This window comes from Centroberyx gerrardi, chromosome 10, assembly GCF_048128805.1.
Source record: "Centroberyx gerrardi isolate f3 chromosome 10, fCenGer3.hap1.cur.20231027, whole genome shotgun sequence".
NCBI lineage: Eukaryota > Metazoa > Chordata > Actinopteri > Beryciformes > Berycidae > Centroberyx > Centroberyx gerrardi.
The window spans coordinates 6,355,782-6,376,422 of record NC_136006.1 but is presented as its reverse complement, the minus strand read 5'-3'; the positions used below and the strand labels follow the sequence as shown (position 1 = coordinate 6,376,422).

Here is a 20,641-nt window from a genome sequence, read left to right as displayed (position 1 = left end):
CGACCCTGAGCCAGTGCTGTTTGGCAACTGGTCAGGATGTGCTGCAGGCTTGGGTTCGGGGCATCGCAGCTGCTGGGGCTTGGGAGAGTGTCGTAAGTGGACCTAATGAGGAAGCTCAGTCTGGCTTGAGGTATCTTCCACACGTCAGTCCAGCTTATGGCCCTGTTGACCACTCCCTCTCCACTTCACTTGCATCACAACAGATACACATTCTTTCCTCCTCTTCTACTTGAATGTATCTGTCTCCACTCATAAAGACATTATCTAAACATTATCTAGACATTATCTAAGAGCTAAACTGGCTACAAACGGAGCTTTTACTTTTATTGCAGCTTGGGTTTACAATTGTTTTTCTGTACCCATTTTTCCCTATACTTTTGCGTTCACCCTTGCCAGACATGTCCCAAAAGAACTGTGCAACATCCTTGAATATCCATGAGAATAAACAGTCTTTTTAGATCAAGTATGCCCAATTTCAGATGTTAAACTCAAAGAATGAATACGCTAGAAAATAAAATCTCCATTAGCGAAGTGTGTTCAATCTTAATTTAAAAAAAAACAACATTTATTTATTGTCCACATAAAGTTTTCTTTTCTCAGAATTCTTTTATCAGAATTTTATATTTGTTTAAAAATAATTTTTAGATATTTTTTTTAGATCATTTTGAACTCTGCACTTATAGGGAAGTAAAGTCACAATCGTGCCACTGGTGGCTGCTTCTATAAATTCAATGTTGGTCAAAGTGTGAAACAACCGCTGGACCAATCACTTCACAGCTGGCTTAATAAGTTCATGACTGTTCTTTTTCTTCTTACAGTGCATCAGACTGGCCCTGCTCATCCTGACTGTCTGCAGCGCTTGGTTCACCTTGGTCTTTGTCAGAATCCACAGCAGCACAGGTAGTTAAAAGTTGTATTTGCTCCTCTGCAACATCAGTAGTATCATTGGTTGCTGAGGTTGCTGGAGCGTTCCCATTTAACAGGCTAACACCAGCCTCAGCACCGTTGCTTGCTGGCTTGTGAGCAGCATCAGGACCACGACTTCCTACAGAACCTCCACCGGCTGGAGGGGAAGGAGCGTTTCCGGTTGACACATGCATCTGGTTCGAGCCTCTACCTGGAATTAGATGAGGCAGCTTTTTTCAGTCATTACAGTACAGTATGAAAACAGCAGTGTACGGGAATGCCAAATATAATCTAGGCCTTAATTGAGGCCTGTCATGGAGAGGGGTTAGCAAGGGTTAGAGACCTACTGCTTAAATTTCCATTTTAAATTTTTTGTGTGCTTGCATATTACTTTCTTTGTATACTAGCCTACTTCAAAAATAGACATGGTCCCTAATTTCTATTAACATTTCCTACCACTTTTGTGTTTTTATGTTTTAGTATACAGTGAACTACAGGTGCAAACCACCAAGTTGAATTCCTTGTCTGTGCAAATTTACTAAGCCAATAAATTCTGATTCACATTCTGGTTGTGACGGCCAGACCACCATGTTGGAGGAGAGACAGCTAAAGCAGAGAAGTAATGACAGTATTTCCTTTTGCTGTCACTCCTCCAACATGGCGGTGTGTCCCTCCTAACCACTGGTGATAAACACTGTCCAGACATCAGCAGACTGTTATCATAACTGGTCCTTCAGACTGGTTTATGTTAACCGAGTTAATTCTTTCTCATCAGTTAAAGATATATTGATGTCTTCTGACAAAAACATGGCAATACAGGAGAAATGAAAACAACTCACGTTTTTTGTGGAAGTATGCACCAACTGCACCAACTGCACCAACTGCAATCAGAACTGCAGCTACAATTCCAGCTACAGCTCCACTGGAGAGGCCCTGCTGTTTCTTACCTGTAAATTGAGTAAAAAGAGAGTAAAAACAATTTGTTGTGCTGCTTTACCAACTATTCAAACACCAAAAATATATGTGCCCGGTTGCACAAAATCTCATTTTACACAAGATTTAATTTAAGGTTTTGTTTTTCCCAACCTAAGGATTAAGGACGTTGCAATAAACATCTCAAGCGATTCCTCAAATTAGCAAAATACCCAAATACCAGCTGAAATACGTTATGCCGCTGTCACAGTTGCCATGGCAACAGGAAACCACCTTCTAACATTTAGCCTGCTGCGCTGACAAGCTAGCAGCAAGCTAGCGTTGTTTTTAACCACAATATTAGAGCTATCACAATGACCGAGAAGATGAAGAGAAAAAAACAGAAAAAGAGACCAACTTGGGGTGAAGACGACAAGCTTGTACTGCTAAATGAATAAAGGAAAAGACGCATCCTACAAGCAAATATCCAAAACGAAAATCAAGTCTGAAACAACGTAAGTTAGTTATGTGGCAAGAAATAACGGACATAGAAACTGTCTGTACACTGTCTGTACTTGCAGTTAAAACATGTATTAGCAATGTTTCGGTACTTACACCTTCCTCAGGCAAATATGAACATCAAAGAAATAACGGACAAAATCAATTGAAGGAATCTCGCATATAAACGGATAAAAAAAGGAAATGACAAAAAAATATATCACATTAACGTTACCAGCCAGAAAGGATATCGCCGCACAAAATAAGGAGGTGAGAATGATTAATTGCTAAATGCTAACGTATAGTTAACGTTAATTTGAACTAGCCTACCTGTAGCTAACATTGGATGATCCAGATCCAGTTTGTCAGCTAAGGAATAAACAGACTGCCGGTCAGCTCTAGCTATAACCTCTTTGATGAGATATAAAGATACTTGTAGAGGCACCTTAAGTTTTTCTTTTGCTAAGGATATTTGTGGAACGCCGATTTTAAGGTGTTAGTTATTAAATATATACTCAAGGATGCTTAAGTATTTGAGCATATTTCCTAAGGACAACACTTGAGGTAAATCTGTGCAATGCATTTTTTGTAAGGGAACTTTAGGAAAATCTTAAACTAAGGTGCTTTGTGCAGCCGGCCACTGGTCCTTGACTGCATTAAAAGCAAAATCACATACAGTAGGTGTAGTGTTTCATGATTTTCTGTTGTACTTTTGCTTGTTATATCTGGCTGTTTGTTGTTGTTTTCTAATCCAGTGTGGATGACATTGGGAGCAAGTTGTATGGTTGGAAAAGATGACTGTTTTTTTATGTTCTGATCTCAAACTGTTGAGGATCCATCATAATTGTCTAAATAGCAGGTGGAAGTGATTAGTAATTAAGGATGGCTTTACATTGCAACAAAATGTTACGGCACCTGTAGTATAATTTTACTCCAGAAGGTGTCAGTACTGTGTCATAGCATCTTCACAGCATGCAGCACCAGGTAATAATAGTCTGGGCGGCTCATGCTTTCTATCATTCTGCAGCACTTTCCCACTCAGTTTCAATTCAAAAAGCCAGTTTGAATCTTAGAATAAGATTCAAACTGGCTTTTTCAATACATTTTTTTCCATCAACTCACCTTTGGATAGATTGCCGGTGGTGGCTGTCAAAGTCACATTGGAGGTGGGGTTGTGGATGAAGCAGAACAGAGTGAGATGTTCACCTCCTGGGATGGTTATGGTGCTCGTGACGCTGTAGACATGCCGAGCGTCCCGCACAGCCGTGGTGTTAATCTGGGTAGGGTGCAAGAAGCGGTTTGAGTTGTCGGAGAGGTTCTGGACACTCCATGTTACCAGCGGCTCTGGGAATCCCCCTTGTGTTGTACAGACTGCTGTCATCATTTCTTTATTCACAGTCAGGCTGGGTTTCTTGTAAGGAACTGTGGGTGTGGAAGAGAAACAGGTGGGTGTTTTAGGTGAAATGACAAATTGAACCGCAATGTAATTTTTGTCTCGTCATCTAGGGCAGGGCGGTTACAATCAACATCATGATAATCATAAGTATTTTTTTCAATATTGATATATATATGTCACGGTATGGCTCAAGAATGCAAAATCTTGTTAAATAATCAAATTACTGTTCATCCCATTAAACCAAATGGTAATGTTAGGTGTTTACTGAAGGTGTTTACTGAAATGTTCAAATAATATTCCTGCCATACCTCATTTTGTCAGAGTTTAATAATAAAATTTGCTTGGTATCATGCTTGCTTGGTTTAGACAGCAGAATTGTGTGTCACGATATCCCAAAATCACCATATCATCACCATATGATTCCACTGACGAACTATAAACGATAATATTGAATTATCGCCCAGCCCTACCATTATCTTCCAAAATGGAAAGTAAATCTCCATCCCTACCCGCAACGTGCACAGTGGTTAGACAGATTTTCTTGTCCTCGCGCTCGAGCGTTTCGTTCTCATTGAACAGCGTCGCAAAAACCCAGAAAGATCTCCCAGCGTCCCCCAGCGTCACGTTGTCAAGCCTGACTGAAATATCCCCGCTGATCATGTGCTGCGTGAAGGCTGCGCTCCTGTTCCTGTAAGATTCAGCTTCATATACTGTCGTCTCTGTTCCTTTGTTGAAGGAGAACAAAACCGACAGGTCCGTTTCCTCTTGCCAGTGGAAGCGAAGCCGGGCCGGGTCGATGGGAGCGGAGGTGTTCAGGTGGCAGCGGAGGAGCGCCGACTCCCCGACGGTAGCATTGGCATCGAGCGCCATCACAACAGCAGGTACTGGAAAAGTCAATGTAAAGATACTAATGTTAGAACAGGTTTCACATCACTGACCCCATAGGCGGATTATGAGACAAAGGGCCCCTGGGCACAGATGCCTACTAAGCCTCCCTCCTGCGCTACCACAAGAGGAAATTATTGCAACAAGTAAAGGCACAAGTACCGTATTTCCTCTAATATTGGCCCGGGCCTTTATTTACCTCAGCTGCAGAGGGTACCAGGCCTTTATTGGAAGCAGGCTTATATTAGAGACAGGCCTTTATTTCTAATTCCCTCTGTTTGATAAGTATATTTGCTCATATTTTAGTACGAAGCCTCCTTGTTTTCTGATCTGCTTCTGTTGGGGTACGTTAGGTAGACGTTTTTTTGTTACTGCAATGCATTATCATAATTACGGTAATCGACGACGGCACGCTCCAGAGACTTCCGCCGACCGACCCGTCTTGTGGCACTTGTACGTTACTACAAACTACAGTTACAAACAGGCAGCAGGAGTTTACCGGTATCCACCGTTGTTTGCATGTAAGCTGAAGCTAACTGAAGCTAACTGAACCTGGGCGCCGATGTGTTCCCGGTGATCCGGCCGAGATTTCGGCGGGGGTCCGGGGCTTGGATCGGGAGGATCAATGCGGGCCGTGGGCGCGGTGGAGAGGCAGCGGCGGAGAGAGGAGACGGACACGGTCCAGCCATATACTAGGTTTTGACCTAGTCTTGTTTCCTTTGTTTCTTCCCCTGGCCAGTATTTGGGGCCGGCCTTTATTTGTTCGTGTCGACGACGGCCCCGGCCATTATCGGAGACCCGGCTTTTAATTGACTATCGGCTGTTAGAGGAAATACGGTATATGCCGAGCCAATCGCACAACATCACCTGAATCTCAATTCACAGCTCAGAATTTACACACTCAAAGCCAACAGCATGTTGGAAAAACACCTATCTGAATATAATTTTGGAATCCGTTAAGTCACCTCTAACAACTGAAAGCCCTCATTGCGTATATAATATCGCTATGCCTATTATCTTTTTTTGTTATTGCACTTATGGGAGAGAAAACGAAATAAACAATTACAAAAGGAATTACAAGGTGCGGACACATATTATCCAAGGCCTAAAAAACATATTTCAAAGTGCAAAATGCCTCTGATTCCCTGCAATGCCCCAAAATCTACTGTATGGCCACACAGTAGCTGCATGGTATATCAGTGGGTCAGTGGGCCCTACTTTGACAGATCAGGAGCGGAAAACAACATTTTCCATGACCATGACTTTACATTATGAGGCCATTGGACAATAATGCAGCGCTTTACTGCTAAAGCGCTATAGATAAACTGAGGGGAACACTCACTGTGACAGTGCCATGTAGACACCTTCAAAACAAGGTTATTTAGCATTTAGCATTTTGTGACCCTCGATCAAATCACTTTTTTGTAGTTGTGCAGTCGCTGTCACTGATGTAGGGAATGGAAATATCAGAGCACAGCATCTCATTTGCGGTTTAGTTAAATGAGTTGTGGGTTTTCGAAAAGCCTGTGATGTAGGAGCGAATGCTTTCAATTTTACTGTTTTGACAGCAGAGGTCTTAAACAATATTAATGTATGTCAGTTGTAGTACTGACTGAGGGTAAGAAATCTCTCTCACAAAACCACACACTTCACATTGAGGAAATTGTTCAACTGATGGCCTACAATGTCATGTGTAACCAGGTGGTAAAATAATAATATCTATGGGAAATAAAATCCATGTGAATGAAGTTCTCCGTTGCTGCGATCGGGCTGGGGATGCTTACTTTGGACAGCAGGGGGCGTGGGTTCACCATTTCCTGGTGCGCTTTGCCTGCTGAGTGGTCAGGGAATGCTGGGAAAATACAGTTAGTATGATGCGCTACTTTTCGCTGGGGATGGCCACTGGTTTCAACAATGGTTGTGGACTGAAAACCGCACACGTGCAGGCAGTTTGCTAGCTGTGAATTCGAGGTGCCACTGCCGTATTTGTGCCACATGTTTGGGGAAAACTAACAGAAAAGGAAATAAAGTCCCCACAAAATAGCATTTGAAGTTGTGTGTTCAATTTATCCCGGCTTCACATGTTAGGATCAACTTACCGAGGTTTACCGGGAGAAACAATAAGGAAGCCATCCCTCCTGAAATGAAGAGAAAATGATCTTATGACAAACTGAAAAGTAACTAAATCAAACAGCAGATCGTTTCCTCAAACAAAATAATGTATAAAAACACCCAATATTAATGTATAGTCAGTTTTAGCACTGACTGAGGGTAAGATTCAAATTTTTCAACGTCTCTTCCATATAGGGTTGCCACCTTCAATGTGGAAAAATAAGGGACACCTTGCCAGCGGCCCCATGCCCGGGGGACACAAATAAAGCGGAGGGTCTGGGGGTCCTCCCCCATGAGATTTTGAGTGTCAGACTCTTCATTTCCTGCAGTCTGGTGAATTTTTATGCACCAATTTGTGCTTTTTATGCATCAATTTCAAAGTCATCTGCTACTCTCAACATGAATGTAAAGGAAATAAAGAGTCAATAAGAGTAAAGCTCAGTTGCATCAATTATATTAAGGATTAAAACATCAGATCATAGACATGGTATATTTGGAAGAAGCAAGAACCCGTTGATAAACTCGGAAATAGCAAATGACCTGGTAGACCACAGAGACCACTATGGTGGATGACTGAACAATACATTTATTTGTGAAAATAAATTAACAATACATTTATTTGTGAGAATAAATTAACAATCTTTTTTTACTGTCAAACTGATCAGAACAACTCTCCTGGATGTAGGCATTGAAATAAAGATCAACCTATTCCAGAGTGAGGGGAATGTGGAGAAACAAAATAATTACTAAAACTTAAAAATTAAAAACTGTACAGTTTGGACTGACCCACTCGTGCTCCGTCTGCCACTCAGTTCTGTATTTGGAGCTTCTTTCTTTTTACGGGCGGACTTCAGCTGGAGGTAACGTTATTCTCCGTAACCAGGGCAACGATGACGTTGAGTGACAGTGACAGACAACTTGCCTGTCATTCTGATTTAATACTTATCCGCTATGTCAACATAACACAAATCGCGTCCCGTATTGATTCAGTAAGGGACAGTGCATTTTATTTTTCAATACGGGACGATCCCGTATTATACGGGACGGGTGGCAACGCTACTTCCATATCTCATTTTGAAATAAAACTCTTGAAAACCATTTATCTCTCACTGTAGTAAAATATGCACACGAGCACGCGCGCACACAGGCACACACAAAACCACACACAACACAGGAAATGCTCAACTGATACGGTGACTACAGTGTCAGATCAGGATCAACTTACCGAGGTTTATCAGGTGAAACAGTGCCGATAGGGAAGCCATGCCTCCTGAAAGATAATGAAAGGAAGGTGAGCTTATGACAAAGTGAACATCTCAAATTTGAGCCCATACCTTTGAAGCACGGTAGGACGCGCGCGTGACACCAACGATTTAGTTCAGCCAGCGAATGTTTCGGGTGTTTTCATAGTTCATTTTAATTTAACGTGTCAACTCATAAACGTATTTTTACGACGTGTAAGGTTAACTTGACTAGAACTAATTATGTCCGGTGGCGCTGAATAAATATCAACCTGCGCACTTATGCTGTCAACTCCCGGTAGCTGCATTCAGTCAACATTTACGATGAAAGCGACCACAACATCAGTAGGCTAAACCAGATAACAAATTATCAAATTATTACCAAAGTATTACCAAAATAGGACGCGTCTGAAACTTCATAAATTGACTTACTATCCGCTACAATACAAACGCTACAGACGCACATGGCTCTCTGGCGTATCTGACTTTATCTTTACGTTACTTGACCCAGAAAAGGCGACAGTTTACCACATTATAGGAACGTGGTTAAAATTTATCCACCATTACCACATAGTTAAATCTCGCTTACCAGCAGTAAGTCTCTTTAGCACCATGATCAGGAAATTATGAAGCCGCTATCTACAGCCTACTCAAGTTGATTGAAGTCCGGCAAACACACACTCACGCACACTCTCTATCTCTATCTGTCTCCCTCCCCCCCCCCCCCGCCAGTATCGGGAAGGAAGTGATGTATTAGAGAGACTGTTTAGTTGCCATAAGACCTTTCACACCAAGTGCGAATTTCGGTGCGGATTATTCGCACGGAAATTTATAAAAAATGATTTCGTGGGTTATAATGGAAGCTTGCACACCAGGGCGAAACTTTCGTGCGGCAAGAAAAAAATTCGGAACCACTTTGTCTTCTGCGGCATTCCGTCTGCGAAAATATACACTTGACCAATGAAATCTTTTGCTTTCTCTGATGTCATTTTCAAACATTGTCCCAGGCTGAAATAAATATATGTGGCTTTCGATCACTAAAAGGCTTGGGTACGGGGATGATGGTAAACGCCCATCCAGCCTGTGACGCACCGCCGTGCGCCTTTACGCACAAGTGAGGCAGAGGCACACACTCTGATCCACGTTCACTCATACAGTGGACTAGGAAGGCTAATATAGATATAGGCACAAATTAAATTATTGCCTGCCAAACAGAGTATGGTAGCGCTTCAGACAACATATGTAAACTATGGTCTATTTTCTCCACAGCTGTAGCCAGAACAGCAGCTGGTCTCACCTCAAACACACTGCAAGTCGTTGCTCAGGCTCGATTGGCACCGCGTCATGTAAAATCCACTGCATAGGCTTTTTAACCATTTTTCTATTAACACTAGAAATGCCATGGGCTGGTGTTGAGATTTAAAATTTCAATTTCTGAAACACTGGAAATACTATGGTCTCATCCTTCCAAGACTTTTTCCAAATATTTGGGCTTTAAAGGCCTTTTCAGAATTCTAAAAAACGAGGATTGTACCTAAATATATTGTTTTTTTCAATTTTCTCCCTGCAACATACCCGCAAATTACACCAGTACAACGGGCTACAGGGTGTTGGTAGACAGATGTGAAGTCTCTCCCTCTCCTTCTCCTCCTTTCTTCCACTGACCAACTCGGCGCCAACTCCATGTAAAGTAATTTCACACATATGATTAATCACATACCTTTAGAACAACAGTTGAGACACAGAGCTCCTGGACTTGAAACGTGATATATTCTGTCTGTGGATAAACTGAAAGATTAATTGCGCAATATTGCACTTCTGTATTTCCACGGGACATACGTGCATAAAGCCCGTCCCCAAAAGGATTTAATGGACAGAGCTCATTATATATCTATAAATATTTCACATTTAGCAAATGTTATCCATACTGGTTATTTCCTATTGTTTAATACTATATAACACTGTAAGGTAGGCTTTGGAAACGTGAGCTGCGCTGCGTAATAGCGCATTCCAAGGATTCCATGCAGTAAATTCACGATGACTGTCATGTTTTCTTAAATACCTTATAGTTCGTTATTGTTTTATCATTTAATTGCTCAGTTCTTTGTGCCGTTTTGTTGCTCAAGCACGTTTGGCGATGTGCCTGTAATATTTAATATAATGAAGTAATGGCTACACTTCCGTTTCCCCGTATATATTGTATTTTAGAAATTAATACACAGATGCTGATTTGGTTGCGATGTTTTTTTTCCAAAGAAGAAGTTTTGAGGCGGGCTGTGGTGTTTTTCCCTATAGGCAACAATAGGTTAATGATGCGGTCTGTTGGTCTTTGCTTGGCTGCAGAAGCCTGTAGTCCAGACAAAAGCTAAGTGATCCGTCTCTCCATGGTCTCCTTCTTTCTTTTCTATATTCGTTTGGTTTCAATTATAAATATTCATCATGGACTAATGAGTAGTCCTAAACACCCCAATGATATTATACAATTTTAACTTTTATGTAGGCTACGAGAGCCATAACTATAAAAATACATACCGATTCCATAAGTAAAATAAATAATCACTATAGGCTTTATGTGTGAGCACTGTTGTTGCTGAATCGTGGAGAAAGTTTGATTATTGAATGAGTTTTGTGTTACAGCCACATATTTCAGTATGATAGTTATAGGCTGCTGGATGAGCCTATAAACTCTCCGTGTTCTGTCCGCCTTTCCAAAATAGGATGGACCCAACACTTTCTTCTTTTTTACTGTTTAAAAGAATGAAGATAACCTTGTTGTGACTGCTACTTTCTGTGGATTTCTCTCAGATAATAAACGGGATTTGTTTTTCTGTTGGCACGAAATTGATGAATGCGAAAATGTCATAACGGCATAACGCTTGTAGATGGCGTTGTTCAGTCATTTTCAAGCTAAATAATGAACTGAAAAACGTAACAAATAGGGGGAAGATGAAATGAGAATGAATCATAGAATGAAATGGTCTTTAATTGATTTACAATTCTGGATTTTGATCATTTTAACTGTAGCATGTTTTTCTTATTGCCCTTACTCATGGTAAACTGATTTTCAGTCTTATTGCTATTTCTTTTGCTGTGGTCCTACCTGCTCAGTATTAAAAAGTCTCAAGAAACCAATGCTCCAATATGACAGGGGACATCACAGGGTATCATAATCCTGAGTTTTATTAATTTTTACTGTAGCATTTTTTTCTTATTGACCTCAAAACCTTTATTCTATTTGTGAAAATGCAAAAAAAGGAGATTTCACTGCTTTTTTCATGTCTAGACCACCTTGGACCAGGTCCAGATCAAAAACCACTATACTTAGACCTGTCAAATCTGGACTAGATTACCAAGGAGACTCCAGAGACTCATTAAAACACAGTTTCAGATTTGTGAAACCTTTATTCTCTTTGTGAAAATGCAAAAACGGGAGATTTCACTGATATTTCTCCATCCAGATCACATTGGGTTTGGATCTAACCATTTCAGTCTGACTGCATTCTGTTCAATACAGTCACAGAAAATGATCCTTTCAAAAAAATAAATAAAATAGCAGAGAAACATTTCTATCAGTTCAATATGCAGTAATAACACAATGCTTCTTTAAATCTAAGAAATATTTCAATAAATATTAAATATTCTCCTGCCCAGTTTAGAAAATGTTGTAACTAGACTAACATGAGCCCAGAGAGAGTGTAGTGGTTCTGATTGCAGCCTCTTAACACACACACAGGCCTATCTTATGATCAAATCCCTTCACCACCTTCTCACCAAATGCCTCATCTCAAATAAAGAACCTTCAATATAGCATTAAAATCACATTCTTATTAATCCAATTTTAAATCGGTCTTATTTCAAATAAATGAGGTAAAAGAGTATATTAAAGCTTATTCAGATTAGAGGGATTCAATGAAGCTTGTTTTTTTTTTTCAGCTTCACAAAAAAAACCAAAGAACCCTTTCTGACAAAAATGTTTCTTGGTTGCAGAAAGCTGAATTGAAGAAATTCTTCCTTCCAAAAATGTTTTTTCAAGTAGAAAAAAAAGGGGCAATAGTTCCTGGTTAGAACCCAACCTATACCAGGGTTTCATACGCAAGTGAGAAACCCTGTTAAATATCTCCACCTGTTTCACCCAAAAGGGACGGAGAGAGCGAAGGAAACGGATGACCAATCAGAATCAAGCAAAGAAGCTTTTTCTGTAGCCTGCAACACATCTAACTCCTAAACGGCTTCTGTAAAGGCTTCATCGCCGCAATATGATGTTAGCACAAACTTGAGGCATGACAGAGTCTAAAACTGATCTTAGACAAATCTCCATTTTAATAAAAACTCAACTGTACTTTTTTTTTCTTATTTACCAGACCCAAGGCGCAATTTAGGGAAAATGGCTGCTTTGGGTCTGGCAGAACCACAGCCCACACACTTCTGAAACCCTTTTTTCCAATTGTGTAACTTGAGAGTATAAGCCAGGAGAACTACTCTCTTCTTCACGTGAGATCTCTCCTTTAATTGGCTAGCAGCCTTGGTGCAGAACTTTGACAACTAAACATGTACAGTATGTGACATGTATGGCCGTTAAAGGATAGCGCTGGTGTTTTTTAATGCATTTCTTACCGTCAACAAATCCTATGAAAATAACAAAATCAACAATGCGTTTGCTCCGACTTCTCACGTTCCCTTTTTAGCCGTCAACCCGGAAGTCATTGGCTCCAATTGTAAGCTAAAAACCTTTAAATAGAACTCACAAAGACATAGTTTTTCAGTTTTAAAAATCGCTAACTGTTACCATGAAAAGTCAGGCTATTGTAGTTATTACCAAATCAAATTCAAATGGGAACAAATTCTTCATTATGCCGGGGACTATTTTCGGTGCTACGGAACTACTTTCCTGAGATGGAAAGGAAACGGTTTACAGCCGGCTTATTAAGTTGTTTGAGGAAAATGTCGGCCGGCCCAGTGCATCGCGATGATGAAATATGTTGCCCAGAGCAACAGCCTGGCTCTGTGACGTGTTTTTAATTGTTTTTTTTAATACAATGCGAGTTCTATGGCTACTGAGACATGGGTTTATTGGGCATCGGCTACATGGATGAGACTTGTCAGCAAAACAAATTCATTGCTGATTTTGTTACTTTAATAGGATTTGTTGACAGTAAGAAATGCATTATCCTGCAGCGTTATCCTTTAAAATTAAGCATTTCTGCTACTCTAGTATGCAGGTCAGTTTTCAAAGTGTCACTATGCAGTCTGAGTTTTTCACCACACAATAGATGCGTGTGGTTTAAGACTGCAGCTACAGCCCTTCTGTTGACGCAGGCTCCTACACGTGCAAACTCATCAAGTGCATTACGTCTCAAACACTAAACGGCAACAAAACAAGGAAAAGTAAACTTATTCTAATTCAAACTACTTGGACATCTAAAGCATATTGCAGATGTGATGATGTTTTGTATTTATAAGTCCAGATGCTGTCCAGTCCCATGGCACCTAGCTAGCTGTGCAGCATCAACTGTTGCAGCATCAACACACATATAGCAAGACTAACACCGGCCGAGTGAGCATCACTCAGTAGGAGGTGAGAGAGCGCTGTTTGGCGTTACCTCAGAACAAACTGTGGAGGGACGACTCCACAACTGTCAGTCAATTACTAGTAGTGATGACTGTAAGCCATAAAAGGCACCGTTTCAACAGGTGATTGGATCAATAATCAGCCAATCACACTGTTAAACTCTTGACTGAAAGATTGATGGCTCTCTTCCGCACAGCCAATTGAAATCTGGGAGAAGGCTAGCCCTGTTGGGACTGGCACTACGCTGCGTGGGTGCCAGTCCCGAGTCCTTCCATTAAAAACCGCTCTGAAAACACCCTGTGCGGCACTTTGACTTCATTTAGGCAACGTTTCCAGAGCGAAATTTGCCAAACTGACAAGCTTTCTGACGTCCTTGAACGCTTTTCTGTTACACGGTATTTGCAATAAAGTAGAAAATCTCACCTTGCTCACCAGCTTGTCCTAGTTGTTTTCATACGGATGTCTTAAAATGGCTGCCACTCTTCTTCTACGCTTCTTCCCCCAACGGGGCTAGTGTTTTACAGCTCACAGGGAAGAGGCGTAGAAGAAGAGCGGCAGAGCTTTTAATGGATTTTTTTAATTAATTAATTTTTAATGGAAGGACTCAGGACTGACCCCGTTGGGACTGGCACTACACTGCGTGGGTGCCAGTCCCAACGGGGCTAGGAGAAGGCAAGGCTGCACATGAATGGGGGAGTGGGCAGTTGGGAGATAACCAATCAGATGATCATCTTGTTGAATACAAGGAAGGACTGCAGAAGTTTCACAAAAATTCCAGTTGTGTTAAAATTCATAACTGTTAAAAGTTCAAAACAAGTGAACCGATACTTTTATCTTAATTAGAGAGCATTCTACTCAATAAACCTAAGAAAACTAAAAAAAACAAATGTTTCAAGAACCACAAATCAGTTTGATAGTGTACTGGTATACAGGGGTTCAGTGTCTGATAACGGCCAGCTGCAGCCACAGATCTGCCTCTCCCATGGGATGGACAGTTTCTGTCCTTGAGGATACCTAAGCTGTAAAACGTCTCAAAACATCAAAAATGTCTGCACCGGGATCTGCCATTATTATGTTACACCTGTTCTAGTTGGAAGAACAGGTGTAACATAATTTGCACATTTGCTCGGCAGCATCCGCTTCTCCATCATTTCTTTCCACTTGCTGTACCTCGTTGTATTGACAGCAGCAGACCAGTTTTTTGTAGCAGCACACAGCAACTGCAATCAGAACTAGTAGAACTGGAATTACAATTCCAGCTACAGCCCCACTGGAGAGCCCCTGCTGTTCCACACCTGTAAATTAGAGAGTATAACTGAGTAACAAACAATTTGTCGTGCTGCTTTACCCACTATCCCAACACCAAGAATATCTGCAGCCAGTTGCACCAGTTAAACTTAAATTCAAACGTAGGCTAGTTTGAACGTAAAGTCTCACTCAAAGCCCTTTCACACCAAGTGATTTAAAATTTAAATTTCTGAAACATTGGAAATACCATGGTCTCATCCTTCTCTCATGACCTTTTCCAAATATTTGGGCTTATAATAAGGATTGTACCTAAATAAATTGTTTTCAATTTTCTCCCTGCAACATACCCGCAAATTATAATGTAATTATCCATGTAAAGTAATTTCACACATATGATTAATCACTTTCCTTTAGAACAACAGTGTGATGAGACACAGAGCTCCTGGACATGAAATGTGAGATATTCTGTCTGTGGATAAACTGATCACCAACTGTGAGCACTGTTGTAGCTGAATCATGGAGTTTGATTATTGAATGACTTTTGTGTTACAGCCTACATACATTATATCAGTTTGATAGTTATAGGCATGCTCCTGGATGAGCCTATAAACTCTCTGTGTTCCGTCCGCCTTTCCAAATTAGGATGGACCCAACACTTTCTCCTCTTTTTACTGTTTAAAAGAATGAAGATAATGTCATTGTGACTGCTACTTTCTGTCTATTTTCTCTCAGATTCCAAATTCCCGCATGAATATTCCGCAAATCGTCCCACATTTTCGTGTTGTTGTGTGAAACAGCTTTAAGTCCGAGTTTACGCGTGACTAAAATATTAACGGTTGCACCAACTGAAATAGTTCCAATGTATACTTAAGTAACAACTTAAAACTTACACCTACCTCCTGCTAGGTGTAAAGTCATTCGTAAAAATAGCCGTTGGCATGGCACATCAATTTGACAGGTGGGATAACTTGGAGGACCAGGAGAAACAAATCCAGCGCGGTTTACGTCGGCAATGCGTCCTCTGTGACAGATTACATCCTTTTGAACAGTATGATGATTTAGATTTAGCTATAGGCTACTTGCACTTTAGTTTTCCCGGAGCAGAGATACAAAAAATCTGCCACTTGGGGTAATTATTTGTATTCATTTATGCAGAATAGCCTACATAGTTTATACAGTGATTTCATAAAGTGTCCATGTGTCTGTGCATATTTTAATAATCCGAACATTTCAGTCTCCCAGATGATTTAGCCTAACAAGCACTCACTTCACTCACTAAGATGCTCAGACATACAGGACGTTGGAGAGCGACAACACTGACTGCAGGGGGGAACCAATATCTTGAACGTGAATTTAGATCACTGAACTGAAGAATAACAAATTTACAACTTTCTTTAGCCATCAATAAAACAAATAACTTTTTTCCACCCTGTTAATGAGGGGGAAATGCCTAACCTTTGCTCTGTTGAAAATAACGGCTAAACCGCTTTATGTCACTATTAATTATAGTTGTAGGCTACATATAGATGACTGGTATAAGAGGCAAACTAAAATGAATCCTTATAGCCTACTTTATACTCGATAACGTACCTATTTGTTGATGTGTTTGTAGACATTTGCAAATTTATGTTTAAGATATTGATTTTAGCTCTAGTTGCGGCAGGTGAAAACGTCACTGTCTGCGACACTCTACTAGTTAAGATGTACCTTAAATCTCCATGGTGCAACTAAACAAAGACACAGCTTTACTAACTAACTTACAATAGAGCGTACGTTCAGCTGATGCAACTGGCCGCTGGTTCTTAACTGCATTAAAAGCACGTCATCTGTGTAGTGTGATTCTGCTTTTTCTGGTGTGCTTTTGCTTGTTATGTTTGTTGTCTCTTGTTTTGTTTTGTTTTCTAAACTGCTGTACTCACCGATCTCTGTGGTTTCCTCAATGCTCTCATTGGATCGAGGGTTACAGACCTTGCAGATCACAGATTTCAAGTCCTTGACACTGACGGTGCTTGTGACAGTGTAGGTTTTGTCTCTTGGGTTTTGTTCAGAGGAGGTCTGTGCTTCATGCAGGTCCCGGAGCGCAGAGTTGGATTTGTTGACGCCGGTCCATGACACCTGAGGTTCTGGGTATCCGCCGTGCGCTGTACAGGTCGCAGTGTTTGTTGTTTTGTTAATGGTCAGGACCGGTCCTTGGTAGGGAGCTGTGTGTGAGAGAGACAGAGAGAGAAGGAGCACCACTATGACATACCTTAATTTGTAGAGATTAATAATTCACTTTGGAAACATGAAACACACTGACAAAGGAAGTTGTCCATACCTGCAACCTGCAAAGTAGATTTACACTCTTTTGTAAAATCTTGGACAGAGTTGTTGTTCTCATCAAGTAAAGCAGCGCTGACCCAGATTGTTTTCTGGTCATCTTCCATGTTAACATTGTCGAGTATAATGGAAACATTTCCAGAACTAAACTCAGTATTAAAGGCTCTGGATCTGTTGCGATATTGTTCCGCTCTTGATCCTTCCATCCCGTTTTTGTCCCAAAAGAACAAAATGTTGACTGAGTCGTCCTCTTGCCAGTAGAAACGGAGCTTCACTGGATGAACTGACAAGTTCAGGGAGCAGGGAATCAAGACAGACCCTCCAACAGTGGCACTGACCGGTATCTGAGCCATAACGGGTGCTAGAACAGATCACGTTAAGACAGATTTATTAGCTGGAGGGGAAATGGTATCAATCTGACTCATTAACAGTCGATCTGAGAATTTCAAACATGGAAATGTGGTGGGTGAAAAGAATACAGTGTCTAGAAAAATGTATCACCAGTGTTATCTGGTTGATAAATAGTTGGTATGCAGTTGTTGTAATATATGGGTGCAACAGGCTTTGTATCTCTGACATCAGGGAGCCTAAACTCTTCCTGTTTCGACTGTCCGTCAGACAATGCCTGAGGCAGTCTGCCTGTTATCTGGTACAGTACAGTGTGACGTCCCTCTCCTCTGACTCACTGTCGGCCATTTCAGGAGTCTTTCTGACCTGTCCTACCAAATAGACGACATTTTGTGAACCATGCTCACTGTTACAAGGCAGCAGCCGGCTCTTTGGCTAACTATAGCTACCAGGAAACACGACATAAACAAACAGGGAGCACATGTAAAGAGGCTACAGCTTAGCAGAAATCACGCTTCCCCTTTCTCACTTCAAAAGGCACATGATGGTGTTTGAAAAAAGCATTGAGAGCCTATTTCGTTGAAACTTTCATTCATTTGGCCTTCCATTTTCCCATTATTTAGAATGGAAAGGCTCCAACTCCTGTTGTGGCTTTACGGATGTGGGTTAACTCGGTCTAGATGACGGCTCATCAAGAAAGGAGACTTCCTCCCTCAAGGCCAAAAGCATAATGAAGCTTTAAGTGATTACATGTGTCATTAAAGCTCAACATGACAGTCTAATTTGATGTTGTAAAGGAATTACTGTGCACTCATCACACATGGGTGCCTAGGTATCAGTATTAATATGCAGTAATATACTCTCATGTAATATACTATGATACACTAATAGTTTCCTGCCCTTTCTTGCCGACCCATATATTACACCAAGACAAACCACTATATTCAGTGTTAGCCAACACAAACCCAATGCACATTAGTACACATAATTGTAAATAATTTTCATCTGTAGTGCCTGGGCAGGTGAGTGCAGAAAGATAATAAAAGTGAAGACAGTTCAGAGCAATACACGAGTCATAAAATATAACACAGACATGCAGACATGAAACAGAAGCATGCACTAAGAACTTAGAGCGACATACAAGGACACTAACAGTTACACCGTATAAACACATAAACACAGATAGCGCACAGAGCACAAACCCATTGTGCACAAACCCACTCATTCAAACAGAAATTGTTTGGCCAGTTACAGTCGACTGTAACTGGCCAAACAATTTCTGTTTGAATGAGTCAGTCAATGAAAAAGGAATGAGGAAAGAATTTTAAGTAATAACTTACCACATAGAAGGTAAAAGAAAAGTCCTCTAGAAGCCATTCGCCACTGGAAAACAAACAAGTGATTTTTTAGTTATCGGTATCTATATCCTACAGTATGTCAAAGTGGTTACTTTGTTGCTCTCAGTGCCATGTGTAAACACACAGGCTAAGTTATCATGATGGGGGCAATCTCTATTTATCTTATTCATAAAAATTAGAGAATAAAATAAATATATAATGAGCCTATTATAAGACCTTGGCATACACATAGGTGTGTTCCTTAAGTAGATTTGAGCACATCATCCGGTTATGAGGCTGTTGCAGAGCAATTGGCATGCAATAAAAATATAATTCATGAGTCAGCACACTCTTAACACAGAAACTCTTGCAAATCAAAAAGGAATAATGAGGAAGGAACAGTCAATATTTCAAAACACAGGCAAGTCTATCCTCAAAAGCATAAATATTTTGTACGTCAAAGTCTTCAGTAACTTTAACTTCCTACAATGTGCTTTTTTTTACTCAAATCCTTCCACTTCAGAAATCATTTTGTTTTTCAAAACTTAGGATGTGTCCTTTTGGTATAAAACTTTTCCAAATGCCACATGTCTCTGCCCCAACTCTCTACCAGCTGAGACTCACCAGATTAGAATTGCTCCCAGCCCGTGCAGCACTCCCTTCCCCTGTGCTCCTTCACTGCTGAATGCAGTCGAGCAAGTCAGGAATCTGTACACATGCAAAATTATGTCACTAAGTGGCCATCCTTTGTCCTCTGATTGGCTGTACACCATAATTATAGGTTGCACAAAACATGAGGACATAGAGATGAGTATTTAAGAGACTGTCACTTTAAAACTTTCTCACACTCTCTCCTCCTCTTTTCAGCGGCTTCTAGGATTCATGCCTTGTGTTGTGTTGATGTGTTTTACTTTTACACCAGTATAATAATGAAAGTGTATTGGTACATGCAGTGGCGTGTTGTGACTGGGGTGGTCGGGGTGGTGCACAGCCTCGAGCAAGGGTGGCACTGAGCGCTGCATTTAGGACAGATGTAGGCAGGTCCTGTTGCTGTGTGGGTGGTGTTGTGGTGAAAGGAAGAGTTTTAATCGCTTTCTGTCTACCTATATGCATATAAAGAAATGTAGGCTGAAGACAGAGAAAACGTGCTCTACTCACTGGCTTAGATCTCTAATCTTTAAGAATGATCACAGCCACAAATAAGATACTATCAGACAATAGGTAGTGATAGGTCACGCTGAGGAGGGCATCACCCAAAATCACCCATGTGTTTCAGTGGACTGTTGCTTCTAAGATAATAATTAAAACATAATTGGAAGAAGAGAGCTGTGAGTGCTCGTCCTTATAATAGGCCCTGCATATTTTTCTTCTGATGGTATCAGCATGTGACACACTCTTGAGGAAGCCTCTTGGTTTTTATCTTCAGGCGTGTGCGGCCTTTATCTTTGCCATTCAGTTCATACTGTGAATGCCATTCATACTGTGAATTATTATTGTTGTTTTTATTTTATTATTTTTTTTGGCGGGGGGTGCGCTGGCTTAATGGTCCCGCCTCAAACATGGCCATCAGTCAATCATAACTCCAGATTTTGGGGTGGCAGCTGGGGTGGCCAATCAGTAGCCTCTTTCATGTTTACAGGTGCTACATCTAATCTGTTTGACAATTAGCAGAAGCAACAGGTTCTGCAAAGAATGATTTGGATAAACATTTGATGCAAACGTTTAACTCAAGTCTGAATTTTAATTTACAAGACAATTCCACTGTGGTTTCTTCTCTTGTGGTTTTAAAGAGGCCCTTACATTTACATTTCATTCCAGCATTTAGCAGATGCTTCTGTCCAAAGCGACTTACAATAAGTACATTATGTCA

At 40.8% G+C, this 20,641-nt stretch overlaps 2 protein-coding genes across 4 annotated transcripts; both read right to left on the bottom strand.

Annotated features, from left to right (window-relative positions):
* Nucleotides 1-543: 543 nt before the first annotated feature.
* Nucleotides 544-8,580, bottom strand: LOC139917163 (CD276 antigen-like). Of its 3 annotated transcripts, none has more exons than XM_078285908.1 (7): nucleotides 8,540-8,580; nucleotides 7,935-7,979; nucleotides 6,697-6,735; nucleotides 4,222-4,596; nucleotides 3,439-3,738; nucleotides 1,746-1,853; nucleotides 544-1,117 (listed from the first exon to the last, which is right to left on the bottom strand). In XM_078285908.1, exons 1-7 carry the CDS (start codon nucleotides 8,562-8,564, stop codon nucleotides 813-815), a joined length of 1,197 nt encoding a protein of 398 aa, XP_078142034.1. In that variant the 5' UTR covers nucleotides 8,565-8,580; the 3' UTR covers nucleotides 544-812. The 3 variants fall into 3 exon arrangements, with proteins under 3 accessions (XP_078142034.1, XP_078142035.1, XP_078142036.1); XM_078285909.1 differs by having other exon boundaries at nucleotides 918-1,113; XM_078285910.1 differs by having other exon boundaries at nucleotides 1,080-1,136.
* Nucleotides 8,581-14,110: 5,530 nt separating this feature from the next.
* On the bottom strand, nucleotides 14,111-19,482 carry LOC139917164 (CD276 antigen homolog). Its single transcript, XM_078286193.1, has 6 exons — nucleotides 19,396-19,482; nucleotides 18,775-18,817; nucleotides 17,085-17,447; nucleotides 16,687-16,968; nucleotides 14,690-14,814; nucleotides 14,111-14,197 (listed from the first exon to the last, which is right to left on the bottom strand). The coding sequence occupies exons 2-6, from the start codon at nucleotides 18,809-18,811 to the stop codon at nucleotides 14,111-14,113; spliced, it is 894 nt and encodes a 297-aa protein (XP_078142319.1). The 5' UTR covers nucleotides 18,812-18,817; nucleotides 19,396-19,482.
* Nucleotides 19,483-20,641: the final 1,159 nt, after the last annotated feature.